This window comes from Brassica oleracea, chromosome C5, assembly GCF_000695525.1.
Source record: "Brassica oleracea var. oleracea cultivar TO1000 chromosome C5, BOL, whole genome shotgun sequence".
In the NCBI taxonomy this organism is placed as follows: domain Eukaryota; kingdom Viridiplantae; phylum Streptophyta; class Magnoliopsida; order Brassicales; family Brassicaceae; genus Brassica; species Brassica oleracea.
The window spans coordinates 30,593,633-30,610,599 of NC_027752.1; the positions used below are offsets into that span (position 1 = coordinate 30,593,633).

A 16,967-nucleotide genomic window follows, 5' to 3' on the forward strand; every position below is an offset into this window, starting at 1 on the left:
GAATTTGTATTTTGGATTATTTTGTTTTTGTTATATCTGTGTCAATGGTGGCTTTTGTTCTTGTAGATCAGATCAGTTGATGGCGCAATACGTACAGTGGCATTTGTTTCCGATAAGTCCAGAGCTGCAGAAACCTCTTTGGACAAGTTCTTCAGTTGAGCTCCGCAGTAGCCTGCTACTTTGTAAGCAAAATACAAGAAAATACGAGAAAAAGAAAGGGAGAGGCTTCCCTTTTGTTGTGTGATTATTTTGATTAAAAATGTTAATTTTGCAGGCTGAAGATTGCTTTAAAACATAAGATTTTTTTTTGTAAGATAATGATCTACATCAGTATGCGTTTCATTCAGTTATATCAATCGTACCATCTTTCTACTCACATATATGTATGTTGACGTGGGTGAGTGATGATTACACATTACAAAATTGATGTGTAAAGTATGTAAAAGTTAGCTCTTTTAAAAATATTTGAGTTATAAATCTTTTGGAGTAAAATATTTGAGTTATAAATTTATAATATTTTATTGATAAAAATCACAACAGATCACTAAGATTATTTTTCAATTAATTTTGATATGGTGAACATTTTTTTATAGTTTCCTAGATTTGGCATCACCGCTTAATCCATGCCAAGCGTGACTTCAAATATATATTAGAGGTGAAAGCTCTAACGCATTATCTAGGTGATTCCAAATAGATTAGAGGTGAAAGCTCTAACGCATTATCAATAAATATCAAATTTTGCTTTTTAAAATATCATACAAGAAAGAGAAACCTGAAAACACTAGACCGCTAAACTAAACTTTGATTTACATAAAAAAAATTTCTGCGTGGATGTGTCAGTCAAAGATACTTTGTTCCTTATGAACCAAATCTGATTGTAAAAATATTTTTTAATTTGGTATATAACTTTGAGATATACCGATTATCTAAGCATGGTTAAAATATGAAAACATTCAAAACACATAAAATAAAAATCGGAAAATATAACCAAAAATATAGCTACCTAAATCAAAATCATGATCGACATTTACGCATTCATATTCAAACTCACATGCTCAAATTAAATTCAAAATTTTATCGGGTTCTTAACATTTTTATTGGAACCAAACTAAAAACCAAAATAACTAAACCCAAACCAAAATCATATTCATAAATAACCGAATTATCACTATATTTCTTAAACCGGAAACAAAAACCCACAACCGAACCAGATCCAACAAATAAAAGAATACAATATGAATCTGAACCGAAATTTATAAAATAACAACAAATCTTAAAATTTTAATAAAAAAATAAATTATAGATATATATATATATATATATAAATAATCTCGCGTTTTGTTCACGTGTGACAATCTTAGATGTCTAGACAAGAAAGTATATTCTGTTTGACTAGAAAATTACATATCCATATTCAGATAGAGACGCTTGAATTGAACTCAAGATTTTATCGCGTTTCTAACATTGTTGTTTGAATCAAACCAAAAACCAAAATAGCTAAACCCAAATTTATTAATAACCAAATTATTACTATATTTTTTTGAGCTAACCAAAAACAAAACCCACGACCGAACCAGAACCAATAAATCAAAAATATAATCTTGACATTAATCGAAGTATATAAAATATTGTTAAATCATAAAATTTTAATTTAAAATCATGAAAGTATAGATATAAATATAAATAATTTCGCGCAACCGCGCGGATCAGAGTCTAGTAGTTTTATTTAAAGAAGAATACTAAACATATTAAAACAACGATTTTAATTAATTATATGCAAAACAGTCACAATCTTTTATTTTAGATCAGTTGAAATCTTTAGTTCTTTATATTTAATAGATTTTCTTTGTCGGTTTGTTCATTTTATCGGATTTGAATGTTAGTTAAATACATCTAACATATTTAGATGTTTCAAAGCGCCATTTTCAGTTGTTTCAAAGCAATAGCTTTTGAAATTTATAGCTTGCGTGTGTTATAAAAACCGTGTACTTGACCACTAAAAGCGTGTATATATATATATTCGTCCAATTTGATTGCAAATTGCTTTAAAAAGTCAGGATTTGTATAAAGAGATTATGCAATGTAAACTGCAGATTGATAGGGGGATCAACGAACATTCTTTGCTAATTCTGACCTCATCTACCAAATAAACGAAAGTCAAATCAATGCTCCCCTGTCACCCATTAGTTATCTTATTCTTTATAAACTTATTAATTATCCTTTTTTGTAACTGACTTATTAATCATCCTTGTAAGATTTTAGAGCATGATTATTGGAGGGTTCTTAAGGTGGGATTCTTAGCGGAATATAAAAACATGTTTCTTAATTTTTAACTAAAAGAGCTAAGAACCGGCTCTTAAATAAGAGTTTTAAGAAACGGTTCTTAGTTTTTTTAGTTAAAAGTTAAGAGACGGATTCTTATATTTCTCTAAGAACTTCACCTAAAGAACCTCTCAATAATCATGATCTTAATAAACATAATTAAATTGACTTCAATATAGAACCAATAGAAATGGATCATCTATACAATCTATTTCCTATATCAAACAAAATAAAATTTCAACGGAAGTGGTTACACCCTTTCCTATACAAATACAACCTTATACTTACTCCCATTTCCAAAACACAAACATAAACCATCTCAAAAATGAGAGAAGAAACTTTCTTGTTCCAATGGCGTTGCTTAGCCTCTTGTTTCATCTTCTTCCTCATCCTTCCTCAAGCTTTCACTTACAATACTCCTCCCATCAACCCCTGCTCCCCACATGCTCCTAATTGGTTTCCTCCCATCGCAAACCCAAGGCTCTTAAAAGCTTACGCAGCTCTTCAAGCTTGGAAATTCACTATGACTTCAGACCCAAACGGCTTTACCTCTAACTGGTGTGGTCCTCATGTTTGTAACTACACAGGCGTCTTCTGTGCACCGACTCTAGACAACCCGTACCTCTTAACCGTAGCCGGTATAGACTTAAACCATGCCAACATCGCTGGTTATCTCCCGGAAGAGCTTGGTCTCTTAACCGATCTTGCCTTACTCCATATCAATTCCAACCGGTTTAAAGGTCAACTCCCTATGTCTCTAAACTGCCTCAAACTTCTCCACGAGCTTGACGTCAGCAACAATAAACTCTCCGGCGAGTTTCCTTCCGTAGTCTTCACGTTACCTTCTTTAAAGTTTCTTGACATTAGGTTTAATGGTTTCTACGGTGATGTTCCTAGCCAACTCTTTGACCTAAACCTTGACGCTCTCTTCATTAACAACAACAACTTCCGGTTTAGGCTACCGGGAAACATAGGAAACTCTACAGTTTCGGTTCTTGTCTTAGCCAACAACGATCTCCAAGGATCTTGTGTACCTCCGAGTTTCTACAACATGGGGAAAACGTTACACGAGGTCATTCTCATGAATAGTCAGATTAGCGGTTGTTTAAACCGGGAGATCGGTTTGCTAAACCAGTTGACGGTTTTTGACGTGAGTTTTAATAACTTGGTCGGTTCGTTGCCGGACACTATGGGTGATATGAAGAGTTTGGAGCAGTTAAACATCGCTCATAACAAATTCTCCGGTTACATCCCGGAGGGTATCTGCCGACTACCGAACCTCGAGAACTTCACTTACTCATATAACTTTTTCTCCGGCGAGTCACCGGTTTGTCTGAGGCTTCAGGAGTTTGACGACCGTAGAAACTGTTTACCGTTGAAGCCAATGCAACGGCCTCCCGCCGAGTGTAGATCATTTTCTTCATATCCTATTAATTGTGCTTCCTTTGGCTGCTCTCCGCCTAGTCCACCGCCTCCACCGCCTCCTCCACCACCACCACCACCGCCTCCACCTCCTCCACCACCACCATATGTGTATTCATCGCCTCCTCCGCCACCATACGTGTATCCTTCGCCTCCTCCGCCACCATATGTGTATGCGTCACCTCCTCCACCACCACCATATGTGTATTCATCGCCTCCTCCGCCACCATACGTGTATCCTTCGCCTCCTCCGCCACCATATGTGTATGCGTCACCTCCTCCTCCACCATGTGTTTATCCGTCGCCTCCTCCATCATATGTGTATCCTACGCCTCCGAGTACTCTATCACCGCCGGTGCATGACTAAGGCGTCTTTTGACCGAATGGAATGCCATCTGTTTTACTTTACGTAACGCTAGTGTTCACTAGACTGTTTCTTGTTTGACTATTTATTTTCTTGTAATTCAATTTTAAGAAGTTAGCATTAAATGTTTGTGTGGAGAAATTTTTATTTATTTAAAAATTAAGGAAAGTTATGTATGGTCTTCTGGGAAAGACGAATTTGTTGGATAGTTATTCAGGGGATGTATTCAATTTAACATTCGATGTGGTTTGATTTTTAAAAGGGTTTTAGATGATTTCAATAAGTTGCAGAGATTTAAGTGATTTTTGTTAAACTACTCTAGAATATCATCTAAAACTATGGGATTTGAGTTTTAATTTTTTTAACTAAGAAATCCTACCCAAACACCCTAAAATCACCTAAAAACTTTAAAATTCCACGGCTTAAAATATTTTCAATAACAGTGGATTTTAGAGTATTTTAAAAAATGTCAAATTCAATAACAGTAGATTTTAAATGAGTTTTTAAAATTCATGTTTCAATAAAAGTGGATTTGTCATTTAATACAAACCACCTGAAACTCTCAGTTGAATACATCCCCCTAGCGGATGTTTTAAAATTTCGTAATATCGATTGTTTAACATTTGTGTTATTGAAATTTGCAAATCCGTTTGTTGGTTTGTTGTGTAATTTGAAATGCAGGTTCTATTTTTTTGCTATCAGTATTAATGCTAGAGTATTCTAATTGTGTGGTGCAATGGATTTATGCATGTTTAAGAAACTTTCCACGTAGGACATCTATATTATTATTTGAGAATTAATTTTGATGATTTGTAATGTTCTTCATGATTTTAGGTTATTTTATTTTTTTGTCATGTTTTAAGCAATTGTAGTTGTCATTTATTTATTTGTTATGTTCTTAGTAAATTTTAGCTTATTCATTAATTTATAAGTTTAAATAATATTATTATTTCAATTTTGTAATTATATATATGTTTACCTGTCATGTTTTCCATGATTTAAGTTGTTTTGCTTATTTGTCATGTTTTAAGTAATTTTAGCTGACTTATTAATTTATTTGTCATATTTTTAGTAACCATATCCAGAATTTGGTTAACTAAAATATATCAGCTTTTTTTTTTTTTTTGTAGTTTCATGTATGTTAAAATTTGGTTAACTAAAATAAAGAAAGTTAAAAGAGACGAAGTTTCACCTTCTTATTTTACTTTATTACATAGAATATTTGACATCATAGTCTTATAGATTCTATTGGTGTTTAAAAACACAAAGATTATTGGGAAGATTAGAAAATAATTAAGAGTATAAAAATAATTTATCATGCTGGTTTTTAAATTCATAGAATGTTTAGATGAATGATGGATATATTATGAAAGTGATGTTCCAATTTTACAAAAGTTAGCTATACAATGATTCGTATACGTGTTTTACAATTTAATGATTTACGTTTGCAAAAAAATATAATCGTTTATTTATTTGTTTAGTTTACTTTTGTTATTCACATGTTATTAGAATATTTTAACGTTTTGTTTTTGGCTTATTTTAAAATTAAAAGTTAATTTCATAATTCGCATTAGAAATTTAAATATTTATTTATTTAATTTTGTTATATATTTTTACTACATATCTAATTCTTAATTTGTTACATTTTGATATATATTCATAATTATATCTTAAAACTGATTGAACTATTGACCCATACTCTCTTGGGTCGATTTATGTTAATCTAATATATTATGATATAATTGGGTTGATATATTTGTTCTATTAGTTTATATTTGATAAATATATTACATGTCTGTTCGAATAACCAGTAAAAATATATTTATAAAAATATCAATAAAACATGTTCCATCATATATTAAATATTAATAGCAGCGAACTATTAATATTTATTTCATCATTATAAATAAATATATATATATATATATTTATGTATCTCATTTTAATACTCTAGCTATAAGAATTATATTTTATGTATTTGGTGTGGGTTTTGAAGAATTTTTTTCTTGCATGTGGGTTAATGTACAATTGTATATATACAAATTAGTAGACATATATCATTATTTACTATATTAATAATATAATATAATTGATTAGTTACAGAAATTTAGTAATAATATAAATTAAATTCATTAGCTTCAAAAAATAATATATTAATTATTTAGTTCATTAAATTTAGGTATGATGTATATTTAATAATAATTAAGTTATGTATAAATAGAAATAATAGGAAAGATAGTTAAATGTTATGGTCAATCTAGACTATTAGTAAGTAGATAAAAAATGCTTATGTTTAATAGTATTGATATATATATTGGGGAAATTGTCAAAAGTGACTTAAAACTTGATTTTGATTACAAGAGTGTACTCCAAATTCAATAAGATGCAAAAGTAACCTAAAAGTCTAGTGAAATTACAACAACCTCCTTATGACCAAACAAAAAATCTATACTGAGTTTTACCATTATAACCCTCCGCGTGAGAAGACTTACAAAGAAGTCTTCTCCAAGAAGACTTCTTTGTATCTTCTCGTACGGTAGATCTTTAAAATAATTTAAAACTTTTATAAAAAATATTTTGGTGGGGAAATAATTGAAATCTTGTAATAATAAACATGTATAAATGATGTAAATTTAGTTTTACTAAAAATGAATTATTTTTAACATAGATGAGTAAATGTAGATTGAGTTATGATAGTCTTTGGTTTAGAGTTTGGTAACATATGTTGTAGTAGTGTTGGTATTTTTAGGGTAAGATTTTGAAATTTTATCTTTTAATTTTTTTTTTAATTTGACCTTATGTGTTTACTGGCTATGTAATAACTTGATTTAAAAACTTTCTTAAGTATATTTTAGGCGTAATAAAGTGTTATTTGTTTTTGCTTAGTTATTTGATTCTATGGCCTGGAAGACTTACAGAAGACTTCATTGGAAATTTTCTCACATATCGTGCTTAAATTTTAGTAGAATTTAGGATTTCCACCTAAATTTTAGAAGAATTTAGGTTTTTCGCCTAACTCGAAGTCTTCCAGATGTATTCTAATGGAAGTCTTCTCATGTATTAGATCTTAAAAGTAATTAATAAATTTTACAAAAATATTTTGAAAGGGAAAAAAATGAAATTATGTAATAATAAACATTTATAAGTGATGAAAATTTTGTTTTACTAAAATTGAATTATTTTTAACATAGATGAGCGAATATAGATTGAATCATGATAGTTTTTGGTTTAGGGTTTGGTAATATATGTTGTAGTATTGTTGGTATTTTTACGGTAAGATTTTGAAATCTTATCTTTTATTTTTTTTTATTTGACATATATGTGTTTAATTACTATCTAATAACTTGATTTAAACACTTTCTAAGTTTCTTTTAAGTTTAAGAAAGTGGTCTTGAGATGTCTTCTCGACCAAATGGTTTAGAAGACTTCTCGACTTCTTGTGAAGTCTTCCAAACCGAACCAGACCTTAATTTTAATAAAACCAAAAATAAACCAACACATATTTAACCTAAGCTGAGAATTTACGGACATCTAAATAGTATTTTGTTTTTCACTTTTCGGTGTTTCTAAGGATTTTTTTATTAGTAAAAAGCGCGAAAACTCTAGATGTATGCTCTGAGGCGATATCAATGGCGATTATAAAGGTGATTGCCGTCGAAACTCTTCTCCGTCCTTTTCACCTCTGGTAATCTTGTTTTTCCGGTAAATCTTGTTTCTCCTTCGTCGCCTAAGTGTATTTTAGCACATTAAACTAATCCACTTGATTTTTTTTTCAGATCTGAAACTGTTTCTGTTGTTGTCAAACTCCACTTCCAGTAAGTTCTTTCTCTTTGCTGTTGAATTTTCATTTCAGAACTGAAACCGTTCGTTTATTCGTCGTGACTTCTTCTTTCCTGTCGAGTTTGGCAGATCTGTAACCATGGCTGTCTTCGGCGACCGTAGGTCATAAGTTCTCTGTTTTGGACCTTAACTTCTCCGCTTTTCGATTGTAAGTTCACCCATTTGTTCGATGTATTAGGGTTTCTCTCCATTTGATTAGTCTTCTACCGGAATACTTCGGAAAACTCCAGAGATCTTACGGAAGACTTCCGAAGACTTTTGAAAGACTTCAGAAGACTTCATGAAGACTTTCGAAAGACTCGTGTGAAAAATTCAAAACAGTTAACAAAAAGGTTTTTTATTTATTTACAACCAGTTAAGCATGAATATTCGGGTATCCATTCAGGTATGGATCGTTTCTTTCGGGTATCGAGTTTTTGGGTTGTGAAATTAGGCTATGCTCGGGTATTATGAATTTCTGGGTGGGTTTCGAGTCGGCTCCTCTCAGATACAGATTAATTCGGTTCTGATGTATAGGAACCTAAAAATTTCGAAATAAGCAATGTATCTAAAACGGGTTCAAATTTTTGTACCAAAACAATCATATTACCCGATCGGTTCAGATCTTTTGAATAGAATTAGTTATATGACGACACATCTGAAATATATAACACTAGTTGTTTAGTTTTGAATAATGACCAACATCTCGACGCGCAGATCAAGCTCTAATATTTGTATAACTCATACTAGTTGTTTGGTTTTGAATATTGTACATGAGAGGTGTTGTGTTATTTTTTTAGTTTACTTCAAGTTTGTTTAGTTTAAGTCATATTCTACGTATTAGTATGATGCTATTGTTGGATCTAGAAAGTTAATTTTCGCGGATAATAGATTTTTGAAAAGATATTTTAATGTTTCAAGTTGTTATAGTTTGTTTGGCATAGGCCACAAATTAGCAATGGTTCACGTTTTTAGCTTGTATTCTGGAATTGCTAATTTTCGAACTAGAGGATGTCATTCTGATAGTGGTAGATGAAAATACAATTTCCAATGATTCACTCAATTTTTTCTTTCAAATTATAATATCTCTATAATGGAATTGAATTCTACGCTAATAGTACCGTATTTTAGAATGGAAACTAGAGTGATGAACAAAAAATAAATAGATTACTCTATTTATAGAGTAATTCTATTTTTACTTTATTATACAGTAAAAAATAAAGTACCATTAGAGATTTTTACTTCAACCTCTATTTTAAAGTAAAAATAAAGTAGGGTTGGAAATTCTCAATTATAAAAGTGAATTTGCTCCAAATGTATGCCTCTATAATAAAGTTACGCTATTACTGAAAAAAATATAGAAAGATGCTATTTCTTTTTCTTAAAAAGGTAACACCTCTCTGTATAAAATAGAGTTGCATCAGAAATGCTCTTAATAAATTAATTTATAAAATTACTTAGAAGTTATAAAATATTTTAACTATTGTAAATATCGATAAGTTTCAAAAGCTTTCAAAAATCTGTTAGTTATGTATTTATGAAACTTTCTACTGATCATTACTTTATTTCTTTAATGTGTTTTTTAAAGCATTGTATATCAAATTATTAAAAAAATTACAAAAATATACTTACACATGTAGTATGAAAATATACTCAAAAATGAGTAATTAGACTAATAGAATTCATTATATCCAAAAGATCTAACTAAAATAAGAACATATTGTTTTATAAGACAACAGCCAACCTAGATTTAAAATAGAAAATTTTATCAAAATTTTAATCTGTTTAGAACGAAAAGTATTATAGCTGAATTTTGAGAAGTATATGAAATTCAATACCAAGAGATATTAAAAGCGATGTCTAATTAAAATAAAATAATTTATAATACAAAATAAATAATAATTTAAAATTAAAAGTAAATTATCAATCAATTATTATAATATATTACTTTATAAATATTTATAAATGTGCATGAGCACGGAAGTATAACCTAGTTGTAAGTAAATATGTGGTAAAAGAATAAATAAATTATCAAATCTTAATTAAATGTATCAAAATTAAATAAATATGTGATCAAAGGGTAAAATAAATTTACTAAATTTAAAATAAATCTGTAACATTAAATAAATCTATGGTCAAAGAATAAATAAATCTAAGTATCTAAATTAAACCTGTCAAAATTAAGGACTTTATGGTCAAATAAAAGTAAATCTGTTGAATGCTACTTAAACCTGTCAAAACATTAAGTGAATTTATGGCTAAAACAAACAAATGTATCGAATCACTATTAAATCTGTCAAAATAAATTAATATGAGTTAAAATATAACAATTTTGTTAAAATATCTAAATAAACCGGTCAAATTTAAACTAATTTGTGCCCAAAAATAAATAAATATGTCGATAATTTTGTGTGTACATAAAACGCGGACAAAATAATTTTATTCGATGTCAAAACCATAATTATTTATATATTTTCTGATGAGTTAAAAATATATTTGGTATTTCGTAAAAACAGTGATAACAAATGAAATGAGGACAAAATAGGTATCAAAAACAAAATAGTAATTAAGAAATAGCGTTATTATAGTAATAAATTTAAGAACAAGGGTTAAATTAGTTTTTTCCCTGAAAATACTTCATTTGTTTCATAATACCAGGAGTTTTCCTGTGCCAAGCGCAAAAATAATAAATTTAAATAAAATTTTATTCTATTTTATAAAAATATGGTTTACATTTGATTATTTTTATGTTTTATTTCACTTAGTTGGAAAATAAAATCAGAAATGTAGTTATATATAGTTTTTTTTCTTTTGATGTCGTCTAATTATTTTAATTTTATTTATTTAAACTTTTATGAAATTAAAATTATATTTTATAAGAATTATAATTTTTTTGTATGATAATGACTATTTATTTAAATATGTGTATTATCCTCTAGTTTTCTATATTAAAATATAAATAAGTTTTGCATTTTAGTTTATTTTAGTTAAAATATATTAAACTGGTAAAAAATAATTGTCAATTTAATTAATGAACCGATAAAATTAAATAAAATTTCAAACACTTAACTATCCACAAAAATGTATTTGATTAATATTGATTTCATTAATATTGTAAGGCACACTAACATATAATGTGATTGTATATATACCAAATTTCAGAAACATATATATACATATTCTCTCTGTTTCATAATAAGTGTCATTCTAACTTTTTTTTTTCTTGTTACACAAAAAGTGTCACTTTACAATTCAAATGCAAATTATACTTAGTTTCAGCTGAAAATTAATTGCAAACTGCATTGGTTTTATAAATAATTTTATTTATCTCAATAACTATTGGTCAGAAAGATGTAATTAATAACAACTTACTTATATTTCCGTTATTTTCTTAGTCTGTGTGAAAAGTGTCAAAGTGACACTTATTCAGAAACAGAGGGAGTATTTTCTTTATACCAACTTTCATAAACATAAAAGAAATTAGTCATTATTATATTTCAAAAATCTTGACAAAAAAAAAATTTTTTAAAGAAAATTATTTTAATGGTTGATGTAGGAGTTATTAGTTAGTACCATATTAAAAAAATTACAAAAATATGAACAATTATAAAGGAAATTTTACATGTTATAATTAAGTCATGCCAAGTCATAATTTTTCAAAACCATGTCATTTTTTTAAGTGAGAACGAATATAGTGATGATAAATAAGCAAATCAATTCTCAAATAATCTATAAGAAAAAGATGTTTTGTTTACAGTTAAAAGATGACATTATTTATAATATAAATTTAAAATAAATTCCTATCATAAATAATGCAGTAAAATATTATTGCTCATTCAATTTTCAATAAAGGTCAAATTATTTTTATAATTGCAAAACACGTCAAATCTTCTCTAAAACATTTTAAATTATAGACACGCTTAAGTTATTCCCCGTTATATTGTTTTCTTGTCACAGTTCAATTGTGATACGGTTGTTCTTGTATGGATGTATTAAATGCCTTGTTGGCTCTGGTTCCGGATCATTTGTAACATATATCTCAATCTAAATAAAAATGAAAAACTATGAGAAAAGAATTTAAAAGACATTTGATAAAATAAATAATAAGAATAAAGCAACAAAATAGACGAGCATTCTCTTATTCACTCATTATTTTGTTGTTTTATTCTTTAAACATTCATTAAAAAAAAAAGAGTAGCACTTGATGTTACATAAACTTTTGACTGAAAAAAATTCAAACAAAAAGTTAAATATTTATTTAGCTCTTTAAATATTTTGGACATGCTTGGCAAGAAAAGGGTAAAACTCAAACCTAAAAGTACAGCTCCTACTCATAAATCTCGCTCCTCGTTTATCATTCAAGCAATGTTGAAAATGTATGCTATTAAATACCATACACTCCCAACAAGCTTTTGGGTTTAAGTCTATCGTACACTGCACCATTCCATACAACATATCACCCTTAAACCACGTCTTCCCCGCAGAGTAGAATGGTGTTAACTTGTTAGTGTTATTATCAACAGCTAAAGTCGTTAGATTGTCCATGAAAGTATTCCAAGTTATTATAAACGCGAATTTATCTCCTCCCAACTTCTTAGCGTTGGACATACAAAAATTATTGTTGTAATCGATCTGCCCAATAGAATATTTGGCATCAATCGAGAGAAGACATTGGTCATACCATATTATCCTCCCCTTGTACCACGGACATCTCCTACGAAGCTGTAATATACATTTTAAATATCTACGCCACAATCAATTACGAGATTCCACGGGACTAATTAACATAAAATAAGTAGTTTTTATCGTATGCTAAATGTTAACAAAATTAGCTGTGCCCAGATTTATACAATTTTTTTTATAAGAAAATGATAGCTAATTAAAAATATTGATGTGACATTACAGCAGCGAAGGCGGTGGCAAAGCAGTCGTGGCACTTGGGCCCGTAGGAGTCGCCGCGGCACTGGATGATAGCGGATAAAGTAGAATCGCCGAACCCTTCGTAACCTTTGTTACTGACCGAATAGAACCTTTTGATGATAAATTTTAAACGTTGCTCGTACTTACTTCCCGGCTTGTATTTTCCTTGACTAACCAAGCATTTGTGGTTGAGATACGCATTGGTTGTGTTTAAGGACAATTCGCTGTTTATAAGGAGAAGTTGTATGGCCAAGACATGTATCAAAGTGACGCGTTTTGGTACAGTCGACGATGAAGAGTACATTGTTTTGTATTATTTTTCTCAGTGGGCTTTAATAAAAGATGATTTGTTGGGATTGATGTTTATGTACGAGAGAGACTCTTAGTGATTTTGATACTGAATTGATATATGCCGTATATATATAGGGTTTATTGTTTTTGGTTACCTAATACGAAAGTTGTTTGACAAGGTCAGTTTGCAGAAAATAAAGTTTACACTTTGTATGGAGAGGAGAGGAGAGGAGAGAAGAGTTGAAGGTTGAGACTTATTTGCTGCGACAAGAAGGCCGACAAAAATGTAAAACATCAGAGGTGTGACTTAATTCACACGATTCGTATGGTGCTAACCTGAAATGAAGGAATTCACTTGTTAATTTATTATTAATGTCATCCATTTACTAGCTAGTGTCAGCAACAAGAGTAATTTCCGTCACTTTCAACCTGAAGTTTTCTTGAGTTTTGGTCAATGTTGGGTATTTATACCTAGCGCTTGACTGTGTTTCTTCAGCCCTTTCAGCAACCTTCAAACAAAATAAGAACCATTAAGAACACAATGTTGATTACCTTACTGAAGCGACATTGCCTCTGCACCATTAAAAGAAAGTTTACCAAAAAAAGTCTCAACATCACATCAGTGACCTGGTTCAGCTCCAGATCAGCACAGAGCTCTGCTTAGGTGTTCATTCAATGAAACAAGTTGTGATTTCGTGTCCCTGATGGGCCATAAAGCCTCAAGATATCGACCGTATCCCAAAAGCTGTTTGAGGCAATGTTGGAGAGGTCCTTGACCAGAAGGAAGCCCAGTAACCGGCTAAGCAATTTAGTATTACAATTGGGCTAGGCAACGGAAGCCCAGAACTCCAGCCAAGCTATTTGGTATTGATTCTGAACCCAAAACCGGGGCCGGTTCAGAATAAACAAGAGATGAAGAAGGGGGCTTCAAGGAAACAAACAATACTGGTACAAACTGCGAAGTTGATGTGTCTTTTACCAAACCGACAAGGCAACCATTAAACCATGACACTTCACCGTCGTTAAAACACTGACCATTCACCCACCGGTTATAAACTCCTATATACACAAACTAACTTCCTCTGTGGCCTCATCAAATTAATTATAAGTAAATACATATAAGAAGACTATATTTAAGAAATGGCCCCATCATTTTTAGGATTGTAATATCATATGAGGATGTTTATAATCATTACAGGATGGTAAAGCAATGGCCCCATATCCTTATGGTGATATGGTCCATGGAATATACATTATCTTTCTGCCTTCCTCTTTTATGTTGTAATAAGAGGACTTTACAGAATGGTATAGTTGCAAGTGTTGGGGGCATTCTTTAACCAACCAAAAAGAAAAAAAAGAAAACAACATATCTGATTCTTACATATGACACTTTGAAGACATCTTACCTTTTTATTCTTTCAGGTGACTCCTTTTTCTTTTTCTTCCTTTTGTTGTATGAGATCTTCATGATCCCTTAGTTACTCCTTTTGTGATTTTTGAAGATATTGCTCTTGATGTTTGTTGGTGGGCTTGTAATGTGCGTGCAAAAGAAAATCCGATTTTAGAGAGTTAGGTTACATCTTTATATATACATGGGGTAGGTTTGGTCCACAAGTGAAGTTAGGAAAAACCCTACAATGTATTTTAGAACATTTTTTTCTTTAATAACAGGAAAAGATCTTATTGATCCTCTACTGAATATCATATGTGTGGAATAAACAATCAATCTTCATTTATTGTTCTTGTGTATTCAAATTCTAATAGCTATTGTTTTCTTTTATTTTTAGTTTTCACAGATGATACATGTTATGTTAGATTTTTGTTTCTGAGCGATTACATTTTTGCATTCCCACGTATTTCGAACACAAAAGACGAAATATATATCAACATCAAGTTTGTGGATTGGGGCTACTAAGACTGAATGGCATGGCGTTAATTTTAATAACATGGCATGTTTAAGATTTTGTGGCAATCAAATGATACATCGTTGTTTTAAGCATATATATGACAAATTATCTTTTTTTTTTTGTCAAATATGACAAATTATCTTAGAAAATATAGTCCAACTATGTCGTTGAAAAAAGAAAAATCCAGCTTTGCTACAAAGAAAAATAATAAAAATTTAAAATCTTTTATGAGATTCTAAATAAAATTCTCAAAATTTAGATATGGTCATTCGTATGCAAATGTATATATATGTATATATTATATAAAGCAAATGTATGTAGTATAATAGTGCTATATCCAATCTATTAATTTAGAGTCCTATTTATGTGTATATACATATAAAGCAAATGTATCCAGTATAATAGTGATATATCTAATTTATTATTTAGGTTCCTATTTTTATCTAGGCCAAATTGGCTGAAAAAACACGAAACAGAAGATAATTAGGAAACCATGCAGAAACAAATTTCTTTAGGTAATCGGATAGTAAGGCGGAAGCGAAATTACACTCATGTCCCGTTGTAAACCCCAAGTTGTATAGATAGGCTGCAATGCTATCGTAGGCATATCTAATATAGATAACACTGTCAGGTGCTGTCAGAAGACATGACAGTTTGTCTCACTTATATTCCCGCGTATCGAAGGTTTCGAAAATTAGCACATGAGGTAGGCATGAGAAATATATTTAACTAAAACAACATTGAAATATTTATACATTTTGTCCCGGAAAGTGACTTAACAATAAAAATGCAATGTTTGTTTTATGCAAAGAAAATCGGCCTGAATCGAAAAAGAACAACAATTCTGAGCAAAACAATCAAAACATTATACAAACAAAAAAAACAATCGAAACAGATGGTACATCGATGAGGAAGAACAGTATCACGTAGTTAAGTTAAAAAAAAAATTTAACTGTATTCCACTTGTGTGATGAAACGCGACAATAGGATAACCAAGCCGGTTTAACGCAAAGCAATTGCCAATATTTAACAAACCGATTATCATTTCATCCAATTAATAAGAACAAATGACAAACCAAGTCGGTTTACGCATATTTGTAAAGTAAATTAAACTAACCGAATTTCTTTAAACCATAACTACAAGAATCAGCTTCCTGTAACTAATCAAGAACTCTCTTCGTAGACTCCGCAAAAAAGTTGTTGTTAATTTAGTATTGTGAGCTATAATGGAGAAGAACGATTCTTTGCGGTCTAAGATATATTCAATCGCGTGCTGCAGTCTACAAAATGTTCATTATTAAAGTGACATTTGATATCTTGCACATTTGCATTGTTTTAACTCTTCATTCTTGCATGTTTTGATCATTTAGATTAGGGATTATGCATTTTAGTTTCCTTTTCGCATTGCATAAGTCTTAATCAGGTGTTGGAGTGTCCTTTGGAGTTCTTGGGGGTACTTGGAAGCATTTGGGATCAAAAAGAGAGTGGAAAGTGTTGTTTGAGCGAGTAGAGCACCGGAGCGGGCAATGGGAGCGACCTGCGACACCCGCTCCAGACGAAACGAAGGCAGCGCGGGGTAGACACAGCAGGGTTCGGCACCCGCTCCGAACCAACACCCCATCTAAAAATCTCGAGAGTCGGAGCGACCAAGACAGAGCGAGGCCCTTAACCCGCGCGCAATTTGAAGACATGAAGATGGCATTTAGAGCGACGTCCAGCAGTGGGGTGACTAACCCGCTCCAGATGGGGATCGACCTGGTGGAGCGCGGGCGGTTTGAAGACGTGAAGTAAACATATTGGAGCGACGTTCCGGAGCGAGGTGACTAACCCGCTCTAGATGGGGAGCGACCTGGCGGAGCGACCTATTGTACCTGCGGCGTGTCTTTTCTTCTGATCGAAAATTTATGTTTTATTTGGGCCTT

The 16,967-nt window shown here is 30.8% G+C and overlaps 2 protein-coding genes and 1 pseudogene across 2 annotated transcripts; 2 read left to right on the forward strand and 1 right to left on the reverse strand.

Annotated features, from left to right (window-relative positions):
- The first annotated feature begins 2,595 nt into the window (after positions 1–2,595).
- Positions 2,596–4,346, forward strand: LOC106293315 (leucine-rich repeat extensin-like protein 6). The gene has a single exon (XM_013728979.1). The coding sequence runs from the start codon at positions 2,648–2,650 to the stop codon at positions 4,109–4,111; it is 1,464 nt and encodes a 487-aa protein (XP_013584433.1). The 5' UTR covers positions 2,596–2,647; the 3' UTR covers positions 4,112–4,346.
- Positions 4,347–12,158: 7,812 nt separating this feature from the next.
- On the reverse strand, positions 12,159–13,298 carry LOC106293825 (putative cysteine-rich repeat secretory protein 17). The gene is made up of 2 exons (XM_013729465.1): positions 12,831–13,298; positions 12,159–12,649 (listed from the first exon to the last, which is right to left on the reverse strand). The coding sequence occupies exons 1-2, from the start codon at positions 13,149–13,151 to the stop codon at positions 12,194–12,196; spliced, it is 777 nt and encodes a 258-aa protein (XP_013584919.1). The 5' UTR covers positions 13,152–13,298; the 3' UTR covers positions 12,159–12,193.
- A 3,442-nt stretch (positions 13,299–16,740) lies between these two features.
- LOC106344975 overlaps positions 16,741–16,967 on the forward strand; it is a 7,265-nt pseudogene continuing 7,038 nt past the window's right edge.

Coding starts and splice junctions, on each gene's coding strand:
- LOC106293825 (XM_013729465.1), bottom strand. CDS start 13,151: ATGTACTCTTCATCGTCGACTGTACCAAAACGCGTCACTTTGATACAT. Junction 12,650..12,830: donor TTGCCACCGCCTTCGCTGCT/GTAATGTCACAT, acceptor TGTATATTACAG/CTTCGTAGGAGATGTCCGTG.
- LOC106293315 (XM_013728979.1), top strand. CDS start 2,648: ATGAGAGAAGAAACTTTCTTGTTCCAATGGCGTTGCTTAGCCTCTTGT.